The sequence below is a fragment of the Pelophylax lessonae genome, assembly GCF_965119305.1.
Source record: "Pelophylax lessonae genome assembly, chromosome: 5".
NCBI lineage: Eukaryota > Metazoa > Chordata > Amphibia > Anura > Ranidae > Pelophylax > Pelophylax lessonae.
This window is the reverse complement of record NC_138772.1, coordinates 286993795-287021762: the sequence shown is the minus strand read 5'-3', so window position 1 is coordinate 287021762 and position 27968 is coordinate 286993795. Positions and strand designations below refer to the sequence as shown.

Sequence of the window (27968 nt, the reverse complement as noted above, 5' to 3'; positions counted from 1 at the left end):
AGGTTTGGTCTACAGGCTTAGAAAAATCAGTTTGTAAATGGATAGAAAACTGGCTAAAAGACCGTATTCAGAGAGAAGTGGTTAATGATTCTTACTCTGAATGGTCTAGGGTTGTTAGTGGTGTACCCCAAGGTTCAGTGTTGGGACCCTTACTTTTTAATATATTTATAAATGATATAGGGTCTGGGATTAAAAGTACCATTTCAGTTTTTGCAGATGATACGAAGCTATGCAGTGGAATAACTTCCTTACAGGATGTCTCCAATTTACAAGCCAACCTCGATGCACTGTTTATTTGGGCAGCTATGTGGCAAATGAGGTTTAATGTTGATAAATGTAAAGTTATGCACTTGGGAGCTAAGAATATGCATGCATTATACATACTAGGGGAGTACAACTGGGGAAATAAATGATGTAGAAGGATCTGGGTGTTCTGGTGGACCATAGGCTTAATAATTGCATGCAATGCCAAGCAGTGGTTTCCAAGGTGAGCAAAATATTTTCTTGTATTAAGAGAGGTATGGACAGCAGAGAGAAATATAAATATTTTTGCCCCTGTACAAATCATTAATAAGACCTCATCTGGAATATGGAGTTCAGTTTTGGGCACCAGTTCACAAAAAGGATATTGGGGAACTCGAGAAAATGCAGAGACGGCAAATATAATGATAGGAGACCTTTTATTGGTTGAACTAGATGGACTTGTGTCTTTTTTCAACCAGGCTAACCATGTAACAACTATGTAAACTGGCAAACGTAACATATGAAAAGGGAATCCTTTTGGCGAAAATTTGGTATAAATAGGTCCCAAAGAATGTTGTGTTGTTAGAATAATGTGTACAAATCCTTCCTGGATGTGCCATACCTCTAGAGGTCTGGCTTTTAACTTAAGACATATATGTAACACATCTGGGACCATCTCGTCCATGTTTGGTTGAACCATCTAGCATTCTCTTGTTTTGGGCTGAAGTTATTCACAGTGTCTCTGTGTTCAGGCCCATTTTATCAAAAAATATTTGACTTTCTTTAGGTCTTGGATCCAGGTTTTTTTTTTCATGCATCCATAATTAATTTGCAAGTGTCTTTTTGCATTTTGCTTCTTTTTTTTTTTTTCTCGAACAGCTTTCTTTTTGATACATAATAAACAAAATCAAGCTCTACAGCTGTATGATAAAGGAAACAACAAACAGAACATATAGATACAGTTCTTTTATCATATGTCAATTTTAGTAGGTTTTGCAGAATTGCGATTACATCTATTGTCTGTGATACATAAGCCCTAACCAAAAACAAAATAAAAAATTCAACCTTGTTTGCTTGAGTGTAGCTTACTGATCATGCGCAACACAGCAGACTTGACCACAACAGCATGACATACACAGTTCATTTGAACAGATTAAATCTACAATGACCTAGTCTGTCATATTATCACTGTGCACTTTCCATGGAATATTATATCACAGAATGTCATGTATGTACAGTATACATCTATCACTTAACTGATTCAACTTGTTTAGGAGGATATAATGATTTGTATCCTCTATATCAGGGGTGTCAAACTCAATTTAATTGCTTGGCCGCATCAGCAGTAGGGTTCTCCTTTAAAGGGACGGTTGTATCTGGGGTGCGCTATGTACAGAGTGCAAGGTTTAGTAGTGCATTATGTGCATAGTTCATGACTACACTATGTACAGAGTGCAGAGTTCAGGAGTGCGCTATGTACAGAGGGCAGAGTTTAGGAGGGCATTACCTACAGAGTGCAGGGTTCAGGAGAGCATTATGTGCAGACTTCAGGACTATGCTATGTACAGAGTGCAAGGTTCAGGAGTGCGCTACGTACAGGATGCAGGGTTCAGGAGAGCATTACTGTAAGTAGAGTGCAGGGTCCAGGGGTGCGTTATGTAAAGAGTGCAGCATTCAGGGGTGTGCTGTGTACGGAGTGCAGGGTTTAGGGGTGCACTGAGTTTGTAACCCTAACCCCCCATGAAGCTTCCTCACATCTCTTTCACCTACCTGGCTCTACTACCTGTGTATTTGCAGGGAGATCGTTCTTTCTCTTAGATTCTGGAGATCTGTCCCTGCAGTGCCCTACCATGAGTGCCCCCAGGAATCTGTTAGAGGGCAAAGCTGTCCTTTGTAAACACAGAAGGCTTCTATATTTAAAAGTGATAGCGGGGATTGGGAGCGGAGGGTGAGAGCTGGAGGTGGCAGAATGGAGTTCTGGCCATGTTCTGGCTGCAAAACTGGATGTGAGGGCCACATAACAAACCCTGGAAGGCCGCATTTGGCCAGCGGGCCTTGTGTTTGACATACGTGTTCTATATGAATGAATATATAATATGAATATCTTTAAAATATTTACTGATATGAAAATTTGAAATAATGTATGTTAGCACATGAAGCATTATCTGTATTCTTTTCTTCAATTGTAATGATTTTCTATTTCCCAAAGAGTGCACAGAGCCAGGTCTAGGTCCATACAATATAACATAGTCTTAGAAGGTGCAGTTTGTGCAGCAGACAAGTTTGGTGTGTCCTATTTTTGCTTTAAGTGATTGTGTCAGATTACTGGTTAAAGATTTTTCACTTCTGCTTTGAAAAGGGAAAATCAATTTACTGTGCATGTTTCTAAAAAGAGAAACAGTGAATAGCTTTGGAGAACGTGACAGTGGGTTCAGGTACAGTACATAGTGATTGTTAAGGACAGGTCAATAATGGTCTTCTGTGCAAAGGGAGAAGAGCTCATTAAACATACAAGTATACACTTATAACTGACTCCAGGCTTCATTGCTCAAATGCTCCTGATGTTTTCTGCCTGTGGCACTCTACAGATCCAAACTGCAAGTCAGCGCTGCACAGAAATCCCTGCGTCTGCAAACATGAGACTGCACAGGGGTGTAAGGTGCTGGATGGGGGTTGCCAGCAAAGGGGTTTATTTACTAAAGGCAAACAGACTGTGCACTTTGCAAGTGCAGTTGCATTTTGCAAGGGCATTTGCTTAAGAGCTTAATAAATGAGGAGACACTTTACTGACTTCCATCATCCAATTATGTGCAAGCAAAATGCTTTTTTCCCCCTTGCATGTGATTGAATATTCTTTGCAAAGTGAAGCTTCACCTCATTTACTAAGCTCTGAAAGCAATTGCACTTGCAGAGGGCAACTGTACTTGTAAAGTACATGGCTATTTAAACTCAATCCACAGTATTGGGTACATAACTGGCATACTTGGGAGTGGTGTTACAATTTACAGCCACATGTTGCAGGCCCACATGAATGGAGTAGATAGGAAAAACCAAGAGTTGGATTTAAAATCATATATTCCCAGGCACAAGCCCACAGGCGTCTGTATTAGAAACGTATGGAAAAAATACATTTGGAGCACTCCACTCAGTTTGCTAGTTTCCATTTTTTACAGGTTTTTGTCACCTTACCTTGATAAAAAAAAAGAATTTCATGCCTCCAGAAAATTGGATGTTTTTGACAAAAACCTTCAAATAAATATTTATTGTACATAGGGTGCTGGTATCTACATTTATTTGTTCCTGACAGCACCACTATAGACCATGCACCTAAATTATTTAGAAGCCATTATACATTTGAACGGTTCTATGCAATAATCAATTAAAAAATATTCTGAATAGATTTTTGCATAGCCCTGGTTTACAGTACAAGTAGGGCACAACTCAACAAACTTACAGCATCCGAGATGTAGAGCATACAAGGCAAAGGGACCTTTGGCCTTATTAAGTAGCGTGTATTTTCTTCAGTGCAATGTTCTACAGTAACCGATCATTGTATAACTTCCACAAAGGGAATCATAATCAGGGTTTAAAGATGATGTATCATTATAGATTTTGTTACTATAATCTGTTTCCTGGGGACAAAGTACATGTACTTGGTCCCATGTTGATAAGTGCTTTTTAACCACTTTAAGACTATACTGCGGCAGGCAGCCGCTCCTGTGCAAACCGCCGTAGGTATACGTCGGTCACGCGCAGGCAGCTAGGGGGAAGCCGATCGTTCCCCGCTGAGAGAGAACGGTCAGCTGTTATAAACACAGCTGACTGTTCTTCTCCCTGAAGTGATCACAGAGTGCCTGTGATCGTTCTATATAGGATCACATGTCTCTGTGATCATTTCACAAGCCACGCCCCCCAACAGTTAGAAACACACCCCTGGGTACACATTTAACCCCTTGATCACCCACAGTGTTAACCCCTTCCCTGCCAGTGTCATTATTACAGTAACAGTGCATATTTTTAGCACTGATTACTGTAGTAATGTCACTGGTCCCCCCAAAAGTATCAAAAATGTCAGTCAGGGGTCCGATCTGTCCGCCGCAATGTCGCAGTCCCGCAAAAAATTGCAGATCGCCGCCATTACTAGTTAAAAAAGAAAACCAATAAAAATGACATAAATCTTTCCCGTAGTTAGTAGATGAGATAACTTTTGCTCAAACCAATCAAAATACACTTATTGCAATTTTTTTTACCAAAAATATATAGCAGAAAACAAATTGGCCTAAAATATTAAAAAATTTTGATTTTTAAATTTTTTTTTTTTTTGGGAATGTTATATAGCAAAATGTGAAAAATATTGTTTTTTTTTTCAGAATTGTCGCTTTTTTTGTTTATAGCACAAAAAATAAAAATCGCAGAGGTGATCAAATACCACCAAAAAAAGCTCTATTTGTGGGTAAAAAAAAGGACATCAATTTTATTTAGGTACAGCGTTGCAAGATTGTGCAATTGTCCATTAAATAATGCAGTACCGAATCGCAAAATATGGCCTGGTCATTAAGGGGGCAAATCCTTCTGGTCCAGAAGTGGTTAACCATAGCTATGAGGACTGATCTGCCTTCTCCCCTTCTGCTGTGGCCGATCTGACAACAGCTATGTAGGAGACGGCTGATTCTTTAGTGCAGCTTGTCCCATCTGTGAATATTTCCACAGGCAAGCAGCAGCAAGCGGATTGCAGAAGGAGGGGAACATGTCAGCTTCTGCATTCATTTTGCTTCTGCTTGTCTGTATACAGTGCTCATAGCGACGTTGGCTGATTTCGCACTCAGAGTTTCATGGGACCAGTGGATCGACAAAAAGCTGAAAGGTAAACGCAAGCAGCTCTAGCTCCAGATGCATACAGTTTAGACTGGCTTTTCTCAACTGATTGCCACAGCACAATGGGGTTGTCAAGGGTGCGGGGGCACCTGGGTAGAAAAAAGCATTCAGATTAGTGTGAGCTCCCACTCCTCTGCCGAACTGTATATCAGCACAGCAGGAGCTTAGTCAGAGCAGTGACAAGCAGTCAAGAAGGTGAAAGCAGTGGAATTGGAATGTGGCTTCCTGAATCATTAGCTCTCCGTCTTTCCCTAAAGTGCAGTACCCAGCAGTGTGAGTTCATATGCAGATACTGTTGATTTTTAACCACTTCAGCTCCAGAAGGTTTTACCTCCTTAATGACCAGGCCATTTTTTGCAATTCAGCACTGCGTTGGTTTAACTGACAACTGCGTGGTCGTGCGACGCTGTACCCAAATACAATTGATGTCCTTTTTTCCCTACGAATAGAGCTTTCTTTTGGTGGTATTTGATCACCTCTGCGATTTTTCATTTTTGTACTATAAACAAAAAAAGAGCATCAATTTTGAAAAAACACACAATTTTCTACTTTCTGCTTTAAAACATTTCCAATAAAAAAATAAAAAATAATAAATTTTTTTTATCAGTTTAGGCCAATTTGTATTTTGCTACATATTTTTGGTAAAAAAAGAATCCAAAAAAGTGTATAATTGGTTTGCACAAAAGTTATATCGGTTACAAACTACGTGATGGGTTTATGGACTTTTTGTTTAGCGATTTTTATCGGGACTGCAACATTGCGGTGGACACATCAGACCCCTAACTGACATTTTTTACACTTGTTGGGGACCAGTGAACTTAATACAGTAATCAGTGCTAAATAATATGCACTGTTACTGTATAAATGACACTGGCAGGGACGGGGTTAACACTGGGGGTGATCGAGGGGTTAAATGTGCTACCTATATGTGCTTTCTAACTGTGGGGGGGTATGGATTTAACAGAGGCAGAGAGAGATTGGTGATTCGGCTTAGCTGAATCACACAATCTTTCCCTGCCTCTCTGACAGGAGAGCCTTCTTGCATTGTTTACATACAAGACGGCTCTTCTGTCAGTCTAGCCGAAGATTGCAGGAGGCCGGCGGTGATCGAGTCCGCTCCTCCCATGGTCTGCCTCCCGCTGTGTCTAATCACAGTAGGAGCACAGCTCCGGCAGTGCACGCACGCCGCCAAACCCGCGTGCACGTAATCACGTAGATCTACGTGATTATGCGCAGCCGAGCCACCCTGGCACAGTAAATCTGAGTGGGGCGGTCGGCAAGTGGTTAAAAAGGTTATCTGCGCGTGTCTATGTGTGTGTGTATATAATGTATGTATGTATGTATGTATGTATGTATGTATGTATGTATTTATGTGTGTGTTTATGTATGTGGGTGTATGTACAGCGGGTAAAATAAGCATTGAACACGTCATTTTTCTAGGCAAATATATTTCTAAAGGTGCTATGGACCTAAAATTTTCACCACATGTCGGTACCCACCCATGCAATCCATACATACAAAGAAACCAAAACAAATAAGTTCAGAAATTACGTTTTGTGTAATAAAATGGAATGGGAAAAAGTATTAAACACATGATGAAAGGGAGGTGCAAAAATGCATAAAAAGCCAAGACACCAGCTGAAATCTACCACTAATTAGAAAGCAATCCAGCCCCTTGTCAGTGCAAATTAATATCAGCTGGTGGCCTACAAAAAGGTGTCTCATTACATAGGTGTCGCACAAGAAACATCTCATGATGGGTAAAAGCAAAGAGCTCTCTCAAAATCTTCGCAACCTTATTGTTGCAAAACATACTGATGGTTACAAAAGGATTTCTAAACTTCTGAATGTTCTAGTAAGTACTGTTGGGGCCATAATCTGAAACTGAAAAGAACATAATTTTACCGTAAGCCGGCCACTACCAGTTGCTCCTCGCAAGATTTCTGACAGAGGAGTGAAACTAATTATCAGAAGAGTTGTCCAAGAGCCAAGGACCACTTGTGGAGAGCTTCAAAAAGACCTGGAATTAGCAGGTATAATTATTTCAAAGAAAACAATAAGTAATGCACTCAACTGCCATGGCCTGTATGCACGCTCACCACCCAAAACTCCATTGCTAAAGAAAAAGCATGTTGAAGCTTGTTAAAAGATTGCTGCACAACATTTAAACAAGCCTGTGAAATACTGGGAGAATATAGTCTGGTCAGATGAGACAAAAATTGAACTCTTTGGATGCCATAATACACACCATGTTTGGAGGTCAAATGGCACTGCACATCACCCCAAAAACACCATACCAAGAGTGAAGTTTGTAGGTAGGACCAACATGACGTGGGGCTGTTTTTCAGCATACGGTACTGACAAACTTCATATCGTTGAAGGAAGGATGAATGGAAAAATGTACCAAGACATTCTTGATAAAAATCTGTTGCCATCCACCAGGATGATGAAGATGAATTGGGGGTGAACATTTCCGAACGACAATGATCAAAAACACAAAGCCAAGGAAACTCAAATGGTTTCAAAGAAAGAAAATAAAGCTGTTAGATTGGCCCAGCCAATCACCTGACTTGAATCCAATAGAAAATCTAAAGATCAGAGTTCATAGAAGAGGCCCACAGAATCTTCAAGATTTGAATACTGTTTGTGTGGAAGAATGGGCCAAAATCACAACTGAGCAATGCAAGCGACTAGTTTCCCCATACAAGAAGCATTTTGAAACTGTCATTACCAATTTTGTACGAAGTATTAAATAGATTTCAGTTACCGTGTTCAATACTTTTTCTCATCATTGTGTCATTTCAATTTATTGCACATAACTTCATTTCTGAACCAATTTGTTTTGGTTTGTTTGTATCTATTCTATAGATTTTCATGGGTTGGGTTGTTACCAACAGGTGGTGAAAATTTCATGTCAATTCAACCTTTACAAATATATTTACCTAGAAAAATGGTGGTGTGTTCAATACTTCTTTTACCTGCTGTATATATACATTTTTTTTTTTTTTTTATGAAAACCCTAATGCAACAATGTTCTGCAATTCACAGCAACCAGACTGATGAGATTTTTTTTTTTTTTTAGTAAACTCATACCCTTTAAAAAGAATTTCTGATTAGTTAACTACACGTACTTTGTAAATTAATCCACTCTACTGGACAACAGTAACCAATTAACTGTGGTTAATTATGGCCTAATAACACTTATATAAAACTGGCTGAAAATAGCCCTTTAAGTGCAGATGCAGAATGGTTTGCCTTACCTGACAAGGTTTCTTCATTTTAATAGCTATAACTTGGTATCTGTAGCAGCATAGTTCACAGGTCCACGATCCTCTTTCACTAATCCATTTTAAAAGGCAAAGTTGATGGGTGTACCTTACAGATCCATCACATCGACATGGATTAAGTAATTCACCCTTGAATAAAATAAAAAATAAATCAATTACAAAATGTTAATGTCAATTTTAACAAACTGTCAAATTTAGCAAACTCTGAGAAAATCAATGCACTTGCCTGGTCCCTTCCACATTTGTGAACTTTAAATTGGATATGATTCAAAGCTGTTGAAGGCCAGTGTGTTGCTCATTAGCATATACAATGTGAAAAATAATTATTTGATCCCCTGCAGATTTTGTAAGTTTGCCTACTTACAAAGAAAATGAAGGGTCTATAATTTTTTATCAATACCTAATGTTTCCACCTCCATGCTTGACTGTAGGGATGGTGTTCTTAGGGGCAAAGTCAGCATTTTACTTCCTCCAAACACAGCCAGTCCCCCTCCCCAAGAAGGCACAACGTCCCACGTATCTGCATGACTCCCCCCCTGTTATGGTTATGGTAATTTTTGTTTACATGGGTATAGTTTCAACAGTTGCTTGTGGGTGACCTACCCAGTGTATTGGTTCATTGTAACTGTTACCCTTTTGTACTTTGGTGTTAAAATCTTGAAAAACCAATAAATATTTATTTAAAAAAAAAAAAAGAAGGCACAAGTACAGTCATGCCAATGAACATCTAAATGATTCAGAGAAGGATTGGGAGAAAGTGTTGTGTTAAAATGAGACCAGAATTGAGATCTTTGGCATTAACTCGACTTGCTGTGTTTGAAAGAAGAAACATCCTGACTATGACCCAAAGAACACCATCCCTACAGTCAAGCATGGAGGTGGAAACATTATGCTTTAGAGCTGTTTATCTGCTAAAGGTACAGGCCAACTTTGCCGCACTGAGGAGCCAATGGACAGGGCCATGTATTGTAAAATCTTGGATGAGAACCTTCTTCCCTCAGCCAGAACAGAGAATATGGGTTGTGGATGGGTCTTCCAGCATGACAATGACCCAAAACATACCGCCAAGGCAACAATGGAGTGGCTCAAGAAGAAGAATATAAGGTCATGGAGTAGCCTAGCCAATCTCCAGATGATAATCCTATAAAATAATTTATGGAGGGAGCTGAAACTTCGGGTTGTCAAGAGACAGCCAAGACAAGAAAGCTTAAGGATATAGAGAATATCTGTAAAGAAGAGAGGACAAAAATCCCTCCTGAGATGTGTGCAAACCTGGTCACTAAGCACAAGAAATGTCTTGCTTGGGGATCAAATACTTGTTTTACTCACTGAACTGCAGCTTAATTTATAGCATTTGTTTTATGTGTTTATTCTGGATTATTGGTTGATATTCTGTCTCTATCATTTAAAATACACCTATGATAAAAATTATAGACTCCTCATTTCTTTGTAAGTGGGCAAAGTTACAAAATCTGCAGGGAATCAAATAATTATTTTCCCCTCTGTACACGTCTACTGTTCTTTTTTTTTGCATTCTCTTCCTGTTAAGCAGCACAATGCCATGAAAAGTTATAGCAACTTCCTCACTGGTCGGTCCAGCAGCACATGTTACCTGAAGTAATTACTGTCCATATCCTCAACTTTAGCAGTGTAATGCCTCCAAGAAAACAATTACCTCATCCTCAAACCAGTAGTTCACCACAGTATCTCCCATCAAAATATCACTCCCTCCTATCACTGATTTTGAAGTGCAGCTGCAAATAACACTGCCCCCTTACCCCCAATATATAGCTCAGAATGAGAGTGACTATAGCTTTATATATAGCCATTGTGGATAATTTCCGTAATATGTCTAATATGTCTATTTCCTATATTTGGTAACTCCATCTAGAGGCCATATCCTGAAATACCACAATCAGGAAAATACCACATTATGGCCACTAGATGGAGCGGGTGATATTTGGAAAAAGACATATTGAACACATTACAGGGATTATTCGTAAGGCATTTGCTCAGTGAACTTTTTTTTATACTTGGACCTCTTTATGTTGTGTATCTACCAAAAGGTGGTTGTAAGCAATATTAAAATGTAACAGAGCTGTGTTGCCTCTCTTTAGGTAAAAGTAGAATTGGTCGACTACAAGGCACATATTACAATTATTGGTCAATATTCCTTCAACCTAGGCAGTCCTTTACTAGGTGGGTAAAATGTAAGTGAACAAAGATACGGGTAACAAAATGAACATCTTACAATATAGGATACTCCCCTATTCATCATGCCAGAAACATTCCACATTTGCAAAAAAGATTTAAGTTACAATCACATCTATCCATTTAGGAGTATCTTGACTGTTGCTGCCTGTTGCATTTGGATTCCAGCAAACCAAATCTTACCATGAGATGAATTGCAACGCATAGAATATGTCTCTAAAGCACAACACACCCCAAGGACAATGCATGATGAAACAGTAAATGTCTCCCTAATCCTTAGATATTAAACAATATTTGAGGAATGATCCCTGCCCTCTTGAGACTTATAAACATGTTGCTGTTAAATTAGATCGTTCTGCAATCCCCTGACCTTTTTAAGGCAGACAGCAGGCTAAAGTCCGCTGTCAGCTCACATCACAGAGCTGGTTCAGGCTCAGGAAAGATCACGACCATATGGTAGGGATACATCCACATGACTGGACCTGTACCTGGCTCAGCCTTTCAGCGAGCCACTGAGAGCCTGAGCTGGCCGCTCCTGCCCCCTCCACAGCCCAGCACTCCAGTAAGGGGCAGAGCAGAGAGCTGGTAACTGACTGGTAGCTCAGGGAGCTCTGTTCTCAGCCATAAAGCTTGGGGGGGGGGGGGGGGAACAAAGATGCAGCATCAAACCAATACTGCATCCGCCTAGGTAAGTATGAATAAAAAAAAAATGATCTTTTAACTTATGCACAGGGGTAAGGTTTAATGAATTAGTGTTAAACATATACATTTTATAAATTAATATTAGGATCCTTCTAATCTTATGAACTAAAAAAATATACTCCCATCACTTGGAGTATTTTGGTTTCCTAGAGTAACAAGAGGATGGGATAGTTTATAGAAAGCATTGGTTTTAACCACTTGCCGACCGCCGCACGACTATTTACGGGGCGGTCAGCCCCTCACAGGCAAAGCGACGTAGGTCTGCGTCGCTAGCCTGTGAGGCTCTAGGGAGCGAGCGAGCGAGCAAGCGCCGCCGGAGGCGCGCTCCCGCTCGGTCACGGACCCCCCCGCGCGTGTGCCCGGTGGACCCGATGTCCGCCGGGAACTCGCGATCGTCCGTTACACCGGAAGAAGGACATGCGGCTAATGTAAACAAAGCCGCCTGTCATTCTTCCCTGTGTACGAATAGAGATCACACGGTTCTACTATCCAATCACAGTAAGAAACACGTCCCTAGGGACACACTTAACCCCTCCCTCTCAAAAAAAGTTAACCCCTTCACTGCCAGTGTCATTTTTACAGTAACAGTGCATATGTATAGCACTAATTACTGTAGTAATGTCACTGGTAACCCCAAAAGTGTCAAAAATGTCAGTCAAGGGTCCGATCTGTCCGCCGCAATGTCGCAGTCCCGCAAAAAAAAAACGCAGATCTCCGCCATTACTCGTTAAAAAAAAAACAACAAAAATGACAAAAATCTTTCCCTTAGTTAGTATACACAATAACTTTTGCGAAACCAATCAAAATACGCTTTTTGCGATTTTTTTTTTACCAAACATATGTAGCATAAAACAAATTGGCCTAAAATGTTAAAAAATTTAGATTTTTACATTTTTTGGGGGGAATTTCATATAAAAAATGTGAAAAATATTGTTATTTTTGCAAAATTGGCACTCTTTTTTTGTTTATAGCGCATGATCAAAAAATCGCACAGGTGATCAAATACCACCAAAAGAAAGCTCTGTTTGTGGGAAAAAAAGGACGTCAAATTAGTTTAGGTACAGCGTCGTACGATTGTCCATTAAAGTCAAGCAGAGCCGAATCGCAAAATAGGCCCTGGTCAGGAAGGGGGTAAAATCTTCCGGGGCTTAAGTGGTTAAGTAGAACTAAAAGGCAAAACATTTTTTACATTTTGGATAGGGACGTTTATAACCCCTGTCTCATTGGGGGGGGGGGGGGGGGGATTTCTCTTTATTTTCTGTCCCATAGCCAAAACAGGAGGCGAGGGTAATCCTACCAAAGTGATGGAATCCCTGGCTGTCACCAGAACTAGTGTCCCCATTGGAAGATGTCCCCTCTATTCCTGTTCTGGTTACAACCCTAAATTTTGTTCTTTCACTTTCACTCCCAGTAATAATGGTATGCAGGATAAATATGGAGGGGTGAATCTCCCTAACGGGGGCATAGACAGTAATATAAAAACCTGACAGGCATTTTAATCCCTCTCCTCTCTATCCCAAAAAAAAAAAAAAATTACCTTTATTATACTTTAACTACTATAAATTGTACAAAATATCTCTTGGTGACTCCCCTGTGGGTTGGCCACACAGTGACTACAGATATGCTCACCTTTCATGTTTCCAATTTGTCTTCTAAAATCCTCTTTCCTACGGCTTCTTTGTTTCTTTTCCAGTTGCATGCAGCTATGCTTGACCAGTCTGTCCCTTTCGTAATTGCATTCTTTTGTTTTACTGTCCTAATTCTATTTTTATCTAATTGTAGGCAGCATTCCTCACGCCTGATATCCTATAATTACGGGAAACACAGTTTCAATAGAAAATGACGATTTAACAAAGCTAGCTATATATATCTACTCCAATCCTTTCTAAGCCAATACATCACTGGATGAATGCCACAAGACAATATCATGCCATTTTTTTTATTTATCTGTCAAATAAAGAAATTTTACTCACCAGTAGTCCCATTTTAAACAAGTCAATGGAGTGAAAGCTATTTACAACCGCTAATTAAACAGATAGCAGAAATACTAGCTATATGTTATATAGAAATGTATTTTCTAGCTCTTGGCTACCCCAGGGAAATTAGAAGCACAGCTAGAGCACTTATTCTAAAACCTTTAGATGGCTAGTAGGATACATTTGTTGAGCGTTTGCTCTTTACCATGAACAGGAAGAGAGAAATTGAAGGAAGGTCTGGAGTAGAGGTACACATAAAGATAATACAATTTCCCTAACAGAATTATACAGCAAATATGTGAAGTATGCATTCCAATAATGTCATCTGTCTGTTGGACAAACGCTAATAAGCTGCAGAACAGCGGTGTACATCAATCAATATACAGTATGTGAAGAGTGGATGTGTCACTTGTATCATCTGATTCATTTTAAAAGTGTCATCAAATCAGTATCTGTCAGTGAACCTAGAATTTTTATGAATATTATTCATGCAAATGTACATTTTACATGTCATTTTTATATAAGAAATATACAATATATCTTGAGCCTTCACAATATAGGGTCACAAACCCTGGGACTTTCAGGATTCTTTCATAGGTGTGCACAGCACCCCAAAGCTCAAACATATGTGTGTGTTTTTGTGTATATACAGTATATATATATTTATATATATATATATATATACAAACCAACACACACACGGTTATGAATAAATGTGAACAAACATTTAATGATTTATAAAAACATGGACGGTGTCAGTAGGGAAGTGGGCCCTGGACAATAGGGGGAATCTGCACCGCACTGGGTGATTAGGGTGTGCCCAGGCAACCCCCTGCGCACGCCTATGGATTCTTTTATGTTGTGCTGTGCTATGGCTGCGCTCATCCAAATTAGTTGCAATTATGACTGTTAAGGGCACCTCGTGCAAATATATTAGGGGGGGGATTCATTAAAACTGATGCACACAGTAACCAATCAACTTCTAACTTCAGCCTGTTCAATTAAGCTTTGAAAATAAAACCAGGAAGTTGATTGGTTTCTATGCAGAGCTGCCCCGATTCGGTGTGCACCAGTTTTAGTAAATTTCCTCATATATGTAATTGACATATGCAGCAAGTTTGGATTTTTGAAGGGATCTCCGGCAGACCTGCACCAGCCACATCCATGTAGTGATTGAGACGTGATACCCCTGCAGGGGTTTTCTATTCTGGTGAGTGCGGTACTGGGAGAGCGGGGAGCACGAGCAGCTTTATTTTACCACCCACCTTCAAGCTTTGTCTGGGACTGGAATGTTTATGATCTACGAATTTTAAAGAGTGATCCATTTTTATTTATTTACACACCGTAGCACTTTATTTTGTTATTAGATATATCAACATAAAATAATTTCTGTGCAATTTTTCATGCCCCTGACGACTTCAAGCCTATGATGAAACGCGTTTGACAGTGCCAGACGTGACATCACCACCCCCCCAGAGCCGGTCTTTAGTGTATGAGTGCGGGGATGCCACAGCTCTTACTTTCTCAGCGTTTATGGAATATAAATGCCAGAATATGCTTGAATCATGTGAGTGCAACCTTTGCTTTTAATAAATTGTATTGTTTTTACTGTATTATGCTATGTGCCTGTACATTTCTTTATATATATGGTCCCTGAACACCTGGTCTTGAATGCCTTCCTGTTACCACATCCCAAGATAAGTGATACCTGGCAGTTTCCTTGTATTGAGTCAAGCGTGTAGTGGCTTATCCATTGGTTTGGGTGGCCATTACTATCTGGTAAGCTGCTTTTTGGTGTGCTGTTTTCCATCCACAGGTGATCCTTCCCTGCTAAAAAGTACAGAGTGTATCTGCATGCTGGGACTTGTGGCTCCTCCCATTCATTTTTTTTTGCACAAGTTTTTGATCTTTCATTCATTTAAGGACTAATATATGGACTTTTCACTATTTTGCTTCACTGCTATGTTCATTATTTGTTTGAATTCAATTGTGGATAGCGCTACACATTTATATTTTTAGTTTGTTTTGGATTTTTCTATAGGTCCATGTGTGCTGCTTTTCCTCTTTATCACGTATATATTGTTATCACAATTTTTTCTTTATAGCGCAGAAATTTACCCATTTTCAATTGCTCACAGCACCTATCACCTTTTTGCACCTAGTAATCTTTTGGAGTAGAGTTAATGGAGGATTTTCATTGATTGCATTAATTTATTTATTTAGTAATTATTTATATATATATATATATATATATATATATATATATATATATATATATATATGTTTATTTACATATTTATTCATCAATTTATGACTATGGTGTGTATCACTGTCTTTCAGAGTGGTCATTAATAATATTTTTACCCTTTAATACATGTCATATTTATTATCCAACATTTATTAATTATATGAGATACACTTATTTATATATGTAGTTGATTATCACGTATGACATTTTCATAATCACACATTTCCTTTTTTTCACATTTATATTTTTCATTTTTCTGGGTTGCAGTTCACTAGACCGAATCACCATACTCTCCCTAGGCAGCGCCACCTATCCCTCTCAATTTTTGTTTATACTTGGATAACCCTTTGGTTATAGTTGAGGGAGGCTGCGGGCAGTTACTGGCCACAGCGCGGAATCATTTTTTACAATACCCTTTATTAGCCAACTTCAAGGTGGATAAAAATAGATAATTTAAAAAAATTAAAATAAATAAATAAATGCTTTTTTTAAATTTAAATTGGATTTTTTTTAATCAAATTTATTTTAATAAAATACTTTTGGAGTAAAAATCTATCTAAAGATAGTTTTCTATTTAAGATACATTAATTACCGAGTTTATTCAGCATGAAATGGAGCTTAGTTATGTAGCATGAGGCTGTATATTCTGCAATATATACATTTTAGGTAAACTCATTCAATGAATCCAAGCTCTGCAAGCTGGGATAACATGAACTGCATTTCACACTAACTACCAGAAAGAATGAGTCCTTACATTTAAAGAGCACCTGTCATTTCAGATCCATCATGGAAGTGCCTGTCAGTAGGCATCTACTCACCTGCTGCCACCACGTCCCTCACCTTGTTTTGTCACTGCTGCATCACCAGCCGTCCTAATAAAGTGAATGGGACTGTCGGTGAGTCAACAGCGGGCCAGAGGAGATGAGATGAGATGACAGTTGCTCTTTAAAAATTACTATTTAAATTGAGTTGATTTAAATCAAGCCTTTTTACTAGCGATTCAAATCATGATTTAAATTGACTTAATTTAATTCAAATACACCCTAAAACGTATTTCCACTTTTGCAGCCAAACTGGACCAACATATGCTTTATATTTGTTACATGTTCCCATTCACATAGCAACATTTAAAAAATAAATAAATAAAAACTACTGTTTTGATTGCAATTTTCTTGCTGAAAAATCTTAGTTTTACTTTCTATGTACTGTTACGGAGGGAGCTGTGGTTTGAGTTATGTTTATAAAAATGAACCCTTTCTGTACTGAGCTGGCAGATTTCATCTCTTTGGGGACTTACCCCCTCATTCTTCCTCCTCCATAATTGATTACACTACCTGTACCACAATCTGTGAATTGGAGAGAGTCTGATCAGAAAACAGATTCTCTTTCCCTCATTCACAAATCATGCAGTGAAATCAATGAAAGAACTTTTCTCAATGGAGGAGAAGGAGGAAGAGGAATAAGAGGCTGTGTCCCCGTTGGACCATCGGTACTGCTGTTCTGATTGAAGACCCAACACTGTTAACCATTTTACTGCTAGATGTTCAGAGGCAGGAAGAGGACAGGCATCTCTGCAGTGAAGATTTCTCCAGGATCCAGCTACCTGCACGAGGTGTGGCATACTTCATTACAGGTAAGTGATGTGGCTAAAACTGTAGGAAATTTTTTACCTAAAGTATAACTAAAGGCAAAACTTTTTTCTTAGTTTTAGATAGAATAGAGATGGATTAGAACCCCAGTCAGGCTTTTTTTCTGCCTGTGCCCCCCGTTAAGGAGATTCACCCTCTCTATTTGTCTTGTTTGCCATTATCATTGAAAGTGAAAGTAAAAGAAAATCCCAAATTTTGGGTTGTCCCCAGAAAAGTAATAGATGGGAAATCTTCCAATGGAGACACTAGTTCTAGTGACTTTGGGGTCCCGAAGGAATTGCCTTAATTTGCAGGGATTTCCTCTCACTTCCTGATTGGCTATGGGACAGAAAGTGAAGGGAAATCTCTGCTATGGGACACAGATGGTAAAAAAAAAATCTGACAGGGGTTATAACCCTCCCTTGCTCTATCCAAAATTAAAAAAAAAGTTTTGCCGATAGTTCTACTTTAAAATTCAGCTATAAGGGAAGAAGGGCTTTATTTGTCAGAAATCAAAAATTCTATTAGAATTATAGTGCACATAAAATGTCTTTCTCTTTTTAGGCTACGGTCTAGAGTTTCAAATGCAGAGTTTTGTATAAATTTACATTCCCATTCAAGCCTCTCTTTCTGTCATTTAAAGTTCCTCATCAGTACCATAAGGCCCCTTTCACACATACGGTCCGTTTGTTCGTTTTTCATCCATCTGTTGACGGATGAAAAACGGACATCAATGCATCTCTATGTAAAAACAGATGACAACGGATGATCCGTTAACATCCGTTTTCATCCGTTCCCATCAATGTCCGTGTTCGGACGAAAAACGGATGTAAACGAACAAATGGTCCGTTTTTTCATTGGTAATGGATGTAAAAAATACGGATGAAAAAACGGATGAAAAAAACGGATGAAAAAACAGATGAAAAACTGATACATTTTGACGTGACTGAACTGATGAACTAAACAGACCGTATGTGTGAAAGGGGCCTAATAGATCATTTATGCTGTTGACTGTGCTGCAGAAATGGGCCGTTACAAGAGTACCTGTTTTGCTGTAAATTGTAAATCTATGAAGGTTCATTGGTTGGCAGAGGGTTTGACCCATTGCCTGAACATACAATCATGTGGGCTTTTTTTTACACAGTATCAGGTATACTACATTTTAGAATTTATTGCAAAAAGGGAAGTTTGCAACCACAGCCACAGTGCTCTACTACCATAAGTAAAGTACTTACTGTACATAAAAAAACAAATATCAGAACAGTAATGGTAGTAATACTCATCACGACTTAAAAAATTTCAGCACATCATATCATACCTATATACTCTATATAAAGTATACTGAAGAAAATTATAAACGCAACACTTGTTTTTGCCCCCATTTTTCATGAGCTGAACTCAAACATCTAAGAAAACAGTAATTCCTCCATGAAGAGAACCCCTCTCTAAAGTGCCAGACGCCATCAAATGTGAGCATTTGCCCACTCAAGTCTGTTACGAGGAGCCGCAGTCAGGTCGAGACCCCGATGAGGACGCCGAGCATGCAGATGAGCTTCCCTGAGACGGTTTCTGACAGTTTGTGCAGAAATTCTTTGGTTATGAAAACCGATTGTTGCAGCAGCTGTCCGGGTGTCTGGTCTTAGATGATCTTGGAGGTGAAGATGCTGGATGTGGAGGTCCTGGGCTGGTGTGAATATACGGGGTTTGTGGTTGTGAGGCCGGTTGGATGTACTGCCAAATTCTATGAAACGCCTTTTGGAGGCGGCTTTTGGTAGAAAAATGAACATTCAATTCACGAGCAACAGCTCTGGTGGACATTCCTGCATTCAGCATGCCAATTGCACGCTCCCTCAAAACTTGCCACATCTGTGGCATTGTGCTGTGTGATAAAACTGCACATTTTAGAGGAGCCTTTTTATTGTGGCCAGCCTAAGGCACACCTGTGCAATAATCATGTTGTCTAATCAGCATCTTGATATGCCACACTTGTGAGGTGGATGGATTATCTCAGCAAAGGAGAAGTGCTCACTAAGGGCTCTTTCACACGGGCGTTCCTTTTTTTTTGCCCGATCAGGTCCTTTTTTTTTTTTGTAACGGACACGGATGACACTTGTGTCATCCGGTCCGTATGTCCGTTTTTCATCCCATCCGCTTGCGGATGAAAAACTGACATAATGCATGTCTATGTAAATACGGATGTCAGCGGATGACACCACTGACATCCGTTTTTGCTTCCGTTCCGTTTTTTGAAAGGAAGAAAAAATAGGGTTCTCCTCCGTTCAAAAAAACTGAACTGAACTGAACTGAACTGACAAAAAACGGATGTCAGAGGATGATCATCCGATGACATCCGTATTTACATAGAGATACATTATGTCCGTTTTTCATCCGCAAACGGATGGGATGAAAAACGGACATATGGAACGCCCGTGTGAAAGAGCCCTAACACACATTTAGGGCTCTTTCACACGGGCGGTCCGATCAGATCCGCCTGTCAGTTTTTTAGGCGGATCTGATCGGATCCTCCATGCAGCTCTATGGGGCAGCGGGTGTCAGCGGAGGTCACCTCCGCTGACACCCGCTGCCATCCGCATCCGATCCTGTGCTGAAATCTGGACGGATGGAAACCCTATTTTTCCATCCGTTCAGTAATCGGAGCGGAGCGGATCTGATGAGAGCGGACAAACGGTCCGCTCTCCTCCGATCCCCCATAGAGGGCAGCGGGTGCTGAGACACCTCCCTCTCCGCTCTGCAAGCGGAGACGGAGCTGTCATCCGCCCGGCTCAGCGGGGATCGCGGATCGATCCCCGCTGAGCAACACGGATCCGCCTGCGGAGGCGGGCCGTGTGAAAGAAGCCTTAGACAGATTTGTGAAAAATAGAAATAGGCCTTTTGTTTACATAGAAAAAGTCTTAGATCTTTGAGTTCAGCTCATGAAAAATGGGGGCAAAAACAAAAGTATTGCATTTAAAATTTGTTCAGTATATATAGATGGTGTATTTAGTGTTTGAGTTTTTTGTTTTTATTGCAAAAAGAAAAGAAAAACCTAGAGGTTCACCCATAAATTGCTGCTGTCCTTTGACAAATTACCAGTAAGTTGAGCATTTCTTCCAAAGATTTTTCATAACAAAAAGAAGACAAATATACATAATTTATTTTTAATGTTTGCGAATGAGAGCACAAATAAAGCATGTGGCATAACACAGCAATAAAATGAATTTACTGCTACCCATAATGAAAACAATAAATGTTTGAACAGATAATACTCTCTTACTTTTTAAAATAAATCGGTAGTAGTGATTGTGCTAGAGAGTGACACCTTTCACAGATCCAGTAAATTGTCTATGTATGCATGCAAACAGCTTATGAAGGTTGAACAAAAAAAAGTATCTAGTAACCTAAAACATTGGAACAGTATGAAAACCAGGAATCAATTATTTTCAGGAGGGGTCAGCAATGGCATCGCTCTTTGGTACAGGTTTCCTTTTAATAGAGAATTGGTTTTACAAATACATTTTTAATACATGCTAAAGGATTCCCAGAGCACTACGAGTTGCTCATAAATTTTATATAAATGAAATAAAGAGAATACATACAAAAATACTACACATTCCTTTTTGTTGATAGCCTGCAAGATGCAGTATACACGGCTAACATTCCTTTTTCTTCAAAGCACGGCCATCTCTGTACAAAAAAAATCTATTATGCTTTGCTCTGGTCCTACTACTCCCCATGAAAAAACAAATCATGAAAATATGAATTTATAGAGCAATTCTCTACTTTGATATTTTATTATGTACATGTGTAGATTTTATTTATTTATTTTATTTACTGTCCATCACAGTACTGCTAAAAATTGCTGATTGCTGCCATTATCAGTAATAAATAAATAAAAACTACATAAATCTATCCCCTAGTTTGTATACTCAATAACTTTGAGCAAAAACAATCAATATACACTTAGTGGGATTTTTTTTTACCAAAAATATGTAGCAGAATACATATTGGCCTAAAATGATGAAAAATGTTTTTATTGGGAATGTTATATAGCAGAAAGTAAACAATATTGTTTTTTTTTCTTTCCAGAATTGTTGCTATTTTTTTGTTTATAGTGCAAAAAAATAAAAACCGCAGAGGTGATCAAATACCACCAAAAGAAAGCTCTATTTGTGGGAAAAAAAGGACATCAATTTTACTTGGGTAAACGATCGCACGACCGCGCAATTGTCAGTTAAAATAATGCAGTGCCATATCGCAAAAATGGCCTGGTCATTAAGGGGGTAAAACCTTCCGGTCCTTAAGTGGTTAAATACCTTTTTTGACTAAATACCAACCATTTTGTAATCCCCTGTAAAGCAGCACTCAGAATGGGACAGAGAGGGACAGAAGGCCCTGCATACACGTGTGTTTACTAGGAAAGTGCTGACAGAAGGAAAGAGCAGAAGGATGACCTCACCAGTCTATTGCTGCCCCTTCACTTTCTAATCACATGCTGAGGGACAGGGAGGTGACCTAAATAGGTTGCTTAACTGCAGCGGAGAAATTTCAGATTTACCAGAATGACTGTGGTGTGCGGAAGGGCTTTGTAAATCTTAAGACAGGACAGAGGGATACTCAAATTTTGCAGCAGGTAAAACAACTCTCATATACAGCATGTACTTTATAAAAAACAGCCTCTCTACCTGGTCCAAAATGCTAAAGTTGTTGTCACCAAAGAAACACAGCAAACAAACTATAAAGCAAGCTTCAGATTTTAAAGTGAGTCTATGGGCAAAAAAAAAAAAAAAATACATATATGCTGCTTTTTGTCACTAGAATTACCACAACATTTACATGTTTTATGTAGAAAATGTAATTACCGATTGATCCTGCCATTAAATATACTGTATTTTTTAACCACTTCCTGTAACAGGGCAACAACTCACTTTGTTCTTCAGTAAAATGCAATGCATTTCGAAAATTTGTGCTCTCAATGGACTTAAAGATATAGACAAATTGGGATTGGGGTTGCGGGGTAAGAAAAAAATTCTGTGTTAACCACTTAAGCCCCGGAAGATTTTACCCCCTTCCTGACCAGGGGGTATTTTGCGATTCGGCACTGCGTGACTTTAACGGACAATTGCGCGGTCGTGCGACGCTGTACCTAAACGAATTTGACGTCCTTTTTTTCCCACAAACAGAGCTTTCTTTTGGTGGTATTTGATCACCTGTGTGATTTTGCAATCACACGCTATAAACAAAAAAAGAGCGTCAATTTTGCAAAAATAACAATATTTTTCACATTTTTTTATATGAAATTCCCCCCCAAAAAAAAGTAAAAATCAAAATTTTTTAAAATTTTCGGCCAATTTGTTTTATGCTACATATGTTTGGTAAAAAAAAATCACAAAAAGCGTATTTTGATTGGTTTGCGCAAAAGTTATCGCGTTTACTAACAAAGGGAAAGATTTTTGTCATTTTTGTTGTTTTTTTTTTTAACGCGTAATGGCGGCGATCTGCGATTTTTTTTGCGGTACTGCGACATTGGGGCGGACAGATCGGACCCTTGACTGACATTTGTGACACTTTTGGGGTTACCAGTGACATTTCTACAGTAATCAGTGCTATACATATGCACTGTTACTGTAAAAATACACTGGTTGTGAAGGGGTTAACTTTATTTGGGAGGGAGGGGCTGTGTGTATCCCTAGGGGCGTGCTTTCTACTGTGATTGGCTGTGGCTTGAGCTGTAAGGACACTGATCAACGGATCTACATACTAGATCCGTTTGATCAGTGTCTTTACAGAGAGGAGAGTGACAGATGGCTTGTTTACACAAGCTGCCTGACATTCTCCCTCTCCCCCGCCGATCGCCGAGTGACCGGCGGACATCGGGTCCGCTGGTCACACGCGCGGGGGGGTCCGTGACCACGCGGGAGCGGGAGCGCGCCTCCGGGGGCGCGCGCTCGCTCCCTAGACCCTCACAAGCTAGTGACGTAGCCCTACGTCACTTTGCCTGTGAGGGGCTGACTGCCGACGTAGATCGGCGTTAGGCAGTCGGCAAGTGGTTAATACTATTGAGAGACTTCATCATATATGTAATTGTTCTTATTTTGCAATTCATTTTAGTTTAACCACTTTACCACCGGAGGATTTTGCTGTCTTACGTCCAGGCCACTTTTTGCGATTCGGCACTGTGCGACTTTAACTGACAATTGCGCGGTCGCGCGACGCCGTACCCAAACAAAATTTACGTCCTTTTTTTCCCACAAACAGAGCAGCTGTGCGATTTTCACTTTTTGCACTATAAACAAAAAAATAGCGTTTATTTTGAAAAAATAACAATATTTTTAACATTTTTTTATATGAAATTCCTCCCAAAAAATATGTAAAAATCTAATTTTTTTTAAATTTTTGGCCAATTTGTTTTCTGCTACCTATGTTTGGTAAAAAAAAATCACAAAAAGTGTATTTTGATTGGTTTGCGCAAAAGTTATTGCGTTTACTAACTAAGGGAAAGATTTCTGTCATTTTTGGCGTTTTTTTTTTTAAACGCGTAATGGCAGCGATCTGCGATTTTTTTTGCGGGACTGCGACATTGCGGTGGACAGATCGGACCCTTGACTGACATTTTTGACACTTTTGGGGGTACCAGTGACATTACTGCAGTAATCAGTGCTATATATATGCACTGTTACTGTAAAAATGACACTGGCAGGGAAGGGGTTAATTTTATTGGAGAGGGAGGGGTTAATGTATGCCTGGTGCTTACTGACATGTGGGGGGGAGGTGACTGAGTGAGTGAGGGACAGATCGGATGTTCAGCTATGTTGAACACTCCGATCTGTCACTTCCTGTCACTTAGGAGATCCGACCTCTCTGTTTACACAGGCGGGCGGATCTCCAAACTAGATTCCCCGACGATCGGGGAAGAGCGGCGGCGATCGCTGCCGCTCCTCCCCTGGCCCGACTCCCGCTGTGAATGAAAACAGCAGGAGCGCGCCTCCGGCGGCGCGCGAGCGCCGCCTACAGGGGGAGGAGTCCAGCGACGTAGGTCTACGTCGCTGGATGATAACGAGCCACTGTGCCGCAGTAGAGGCACAGTGAGCGGTCGTTAAGTGGTTAAAGGCTGTCGGTTTTTTTTTTCCTTACCTTCATGCATTCTATGCAGGAAGGAAGAAAAACCTGCAGTATGCCACTCCCCCCACAGCCCCCGCCCCCATACCTACCACAGCCTGATCGCGATCCAGTGATGTGCATGAATAATAGCTGTTGCTCTCCCAGGTCTCTGCCTCCTAATTTGCCACTGGCTCCCACTGCTGTCAATCACAGCTTACAGCCAGTGAGGAGAAAGAGCAAGGGGCAGGGCACAAAGAGCAGGGCTCAGGAGCGAGCATGCATGAGTGCCCCCAAAGAAAGCGCTTTGCTGTGGGATCACTCGGGGGAAGAGGTGGGACCAGGGGTGCTGGTAGTGGACCGGAGAAGAGAAGGACCAGGGCTGCTCTGTGCAAATCCATTGCACAGAGCAGGTAAGTATAACATGTTTGTTATTTTTTTAAATACCTTTAATATCACGTTAAAAATACCCCCCCCCCCCCCTGCAGAGTCCAAGCTGCTGATAGACATAGGCCAATACTGTTTAAAATCTAAACATAAAAATATAATTCAAGATAATACTGTGGGGTTGCTGTAAAGTATTAAATATTAAAGTCATACTGCAAAGTTTTTTTTCATTTATCATCATCAGCCTTCATGCTCAGCCCAAGATGCTGACTGTGCTGATGCTGTTTCTCAATGAAGCTACTGCATCTCAGAAAATGTAAATTCAAAATGATTCTCTATATTTGTCTGATTCCTCATCATTATCATCAGAATCCCTGTCTAGTGCAAGATGCCGAGGGTGCTGATGCTGCCAGCAAACAAATTATTATTTTCCTTATAACATTTATTTCTGATCATTTATAGATGTTTTTCTCTACCTCCTCCAAAACAATAAAAAGCCAAAATATCTTCATGCTGAAATCTCCATGCTGAAAACCAGATAGCGTAGGCAAATAATGGTTAAAATTATTTATAAGTTGTTTGGTAATCTCTAAAGCATACAGGTCACCAAGTAACTGAGCACTGAGAATTTTTTTTTTTTATTATTATTCATTTTATATATACAGTATCTCACAAATGTGAGTACACCCCTCACATATTTGTAAATATTTAATTATACCTTTTCATGTGACAACACTGAAGAAATAACACTTTGCTACAATGTAAAGTAGTGAGTGTACAGCTTGTATAACAGTGTAAATTTGCTGTCCCATCAAAATAACACAACACACAGCGATTAATGTCAAAACCGCTGGCAACAAAAGTGATTACTCCCCTAAGTGAAAATGTCCAAATTGGGCCCAATTACATATTTTCCCTCCCCAGTGTCGTGTGACGTGTTAGTGTTACAAGGTCTCAGGTGTGAATAGGGAGCAGGTATTTTAAATTTGGTGTTATCGCTCTCACTCTCTCATACTGGTTACTGGAAGTTCAACATGGCACATCATGGCAAAGAACTCTCTAAGGATCTGAAAAAAAGAACTGTTGCTCTATATAAAGATGGCCTAGGCTAAAAGAAGATTGCCAAGACAATGAAACTGAGCTGCAGCATGGTGGCCAAGACCATACAGATGTTTAACAGGACAGGTTCCACTCAGAACAGGCCTCATCATGGTTGACCAAAGAAGTGCTCAGCAGAATATCCAGAGGTTGTCTTTGGGAAATAGACGTATGAGTGGTGCCAGCTTTGCTGCAGAGGTTGAAGGGGTGGGGTGCTCAGACCATAAGCCGCACACTGCATCAAATTAGTCTGCATGGCTGTCGTCCCAGAAGGAAGCCTCTTCCAAAGATGATGCACAAGAAAGCCTGCAAACAATTTGCTGAAGACAAGCAGACTAAGGATATGGATTACTGGAATCATGTCCTGTGGTCTGATGAGACCCAGATAATCTTATTTGGTTCAGATGGTGTCAAGCGTGTGTCGCGGCAAACCAGGTGAGGAGCACAAAGACAAGTGTGTCTTGCCTACAGTCAAGCATGGTGGTGAGAGTGTCATAGTCTGGGACTGCATGAGTGCTGCCGGCACTGGGGAGCTACAGTTCCTTGAGGGAATCATGAATACCAACATGTACTGTGACATATTGAAGCAGAGCAAGATCCCCTCCCTTAGGAGACTGGGCCGAAGGGGAGTATTTCAACATGATAACGACCCCAAACACACCTCCAAGACAATCACTGGCTTGCTAAAAAAGGTGAGGGTAATGGTGATGGACTGGCCAAGCATGTCTCCAGACCTAAACCCTATTGAGCATCTGTGGGGCATCCACAAACGAAAGGTGGAGGAGCGCAAGGTCTCTAACATTACCCAGCTCCGTGATGTCATCATGGAGAAGTGGAAGAGGACTTCAGTGGCAACCTGTGAAGCTCTGGTAAACTTCATGCCCAAGAGGGTTGAGGCAGTGTTGAAAAATAATGGTGGCCACACAAAATATTGACACTTTTGGCCCAATTTGGACATTTGCACTTAGGGGTGTACTCACTTTTGTTGCCAGTGGTTTAGACATTAATGGCTGTGTGTTGAGTTATTTTGAGGGGACAGCACAATTACATTAGTATACAGGCTGTACGCTCACTACTTTACACTGAAGCAAAGTGTAATTTCTTCTGTATTGTCACATGAAAAGATATAATAAAATATTTACAAAAATGTGAGGGGTGTACTCACTTTTGTGAGATACTGTATACTGTACTTGATTAGCTTGATGTACATATTCTTACTAATGTATGCACATTTTTTACGAAAAACCCTTTTTCTATTATAATAGAATCACTGGGGGAAAGAGTTTAAATTCCTCCCAGATTACTCTCATATGTGTGTTAAAGCTCCAAGAAAACGTAGTTTGTGAAAGGTGTCATTTAACCACCTCAGGATTTTACCCATAGGAGACACACCCTTAAAAAAATTCAACAGAGTTTCTAGAACATATCGCCTGCATCCTGCTGCTCTCTCCCTGCTTGAGCTTCCCCTATCTCTATTACTGGCTGTCAAAATGACAGCTGGGAATTGCTATGTATTGCATAGTATTGACTAATACAGTGTGTAGCACTCTCCTAGGTAGGTGCTAGATGACAGAGTATAGTTTTTGAGTCTTTTTGCTTACCAGAGAGATGACCAGGTAAATTTGTACTGCTCTCTGCCTACCAGAGAGCAGGATCTGCTAGTGAGGTCTGCTCATGGTGCTCATGTGCAGCTCAGCTTGTCTGAAGTGTTTCACAGTGGTCCAATAGGGAGGCATACTGAACAGTGGGAGGAAACCTAACAAATGAGTGCACAGGCATTTAGTACAGCCCTGGCAGAGAAAAGTGCCTTGGTGCATGCTGAGATACTGTATAAATGCCAAGGGCACATGTGCTTGGCGTCTTTTAGCTGGAGAGCGGTGTCCCGGACGGAGGGTCAGCTGCCCCTCCTCTGTAGAAGATGACATGCAGCCTCAGGTGGTCAATCGGAGGGCCTGAGAGTAAGAGAGGAGCTGAACCCAGATGTCCTGCAGAGCTGACTGGAAGGGAGACACTGGAGAGGATCAGATTCTGCCTACAGTGAGTACAGATCTGTGTTGTGGGGCCTGGCATGTGAGGGCCACCCCCTTCTGCTAGAAGAGTCAGTGTGCGGGTGTCAGTCAAGTAGATGCTAGAGAGTGTCCTGAAGATAATGTAGTTGCATCAAGTCTGCTGCTAGAGAGAGAGCAAGAGGACTTAAATCTTCCATACAAGTGGCAGT

General features: G+C 40.2%; 1 protein-coding gene across 1 annotated transcript in view; it reads right to left on the bottom strand.

The window, feature by feature from the left end:
* MARCHF11 (membrane associated ring-CH-type finger 11) overlaps window positions 1-27968 on the bottom strand; it is a 127474-nt gene that overhangs the window by 17403 nt on the left and 82103 nt on the right. The window contains exon 2 of the mRNA XM_082259383.1: window positions 8379-8534. Within this exon, the coding sequence (XP_082115509.1) occupies window positions 8379-8534 (156 nt within the window). The remainder of the gene's footprint in view (window positions 1-8378; window positions 8535-27968) is intronic.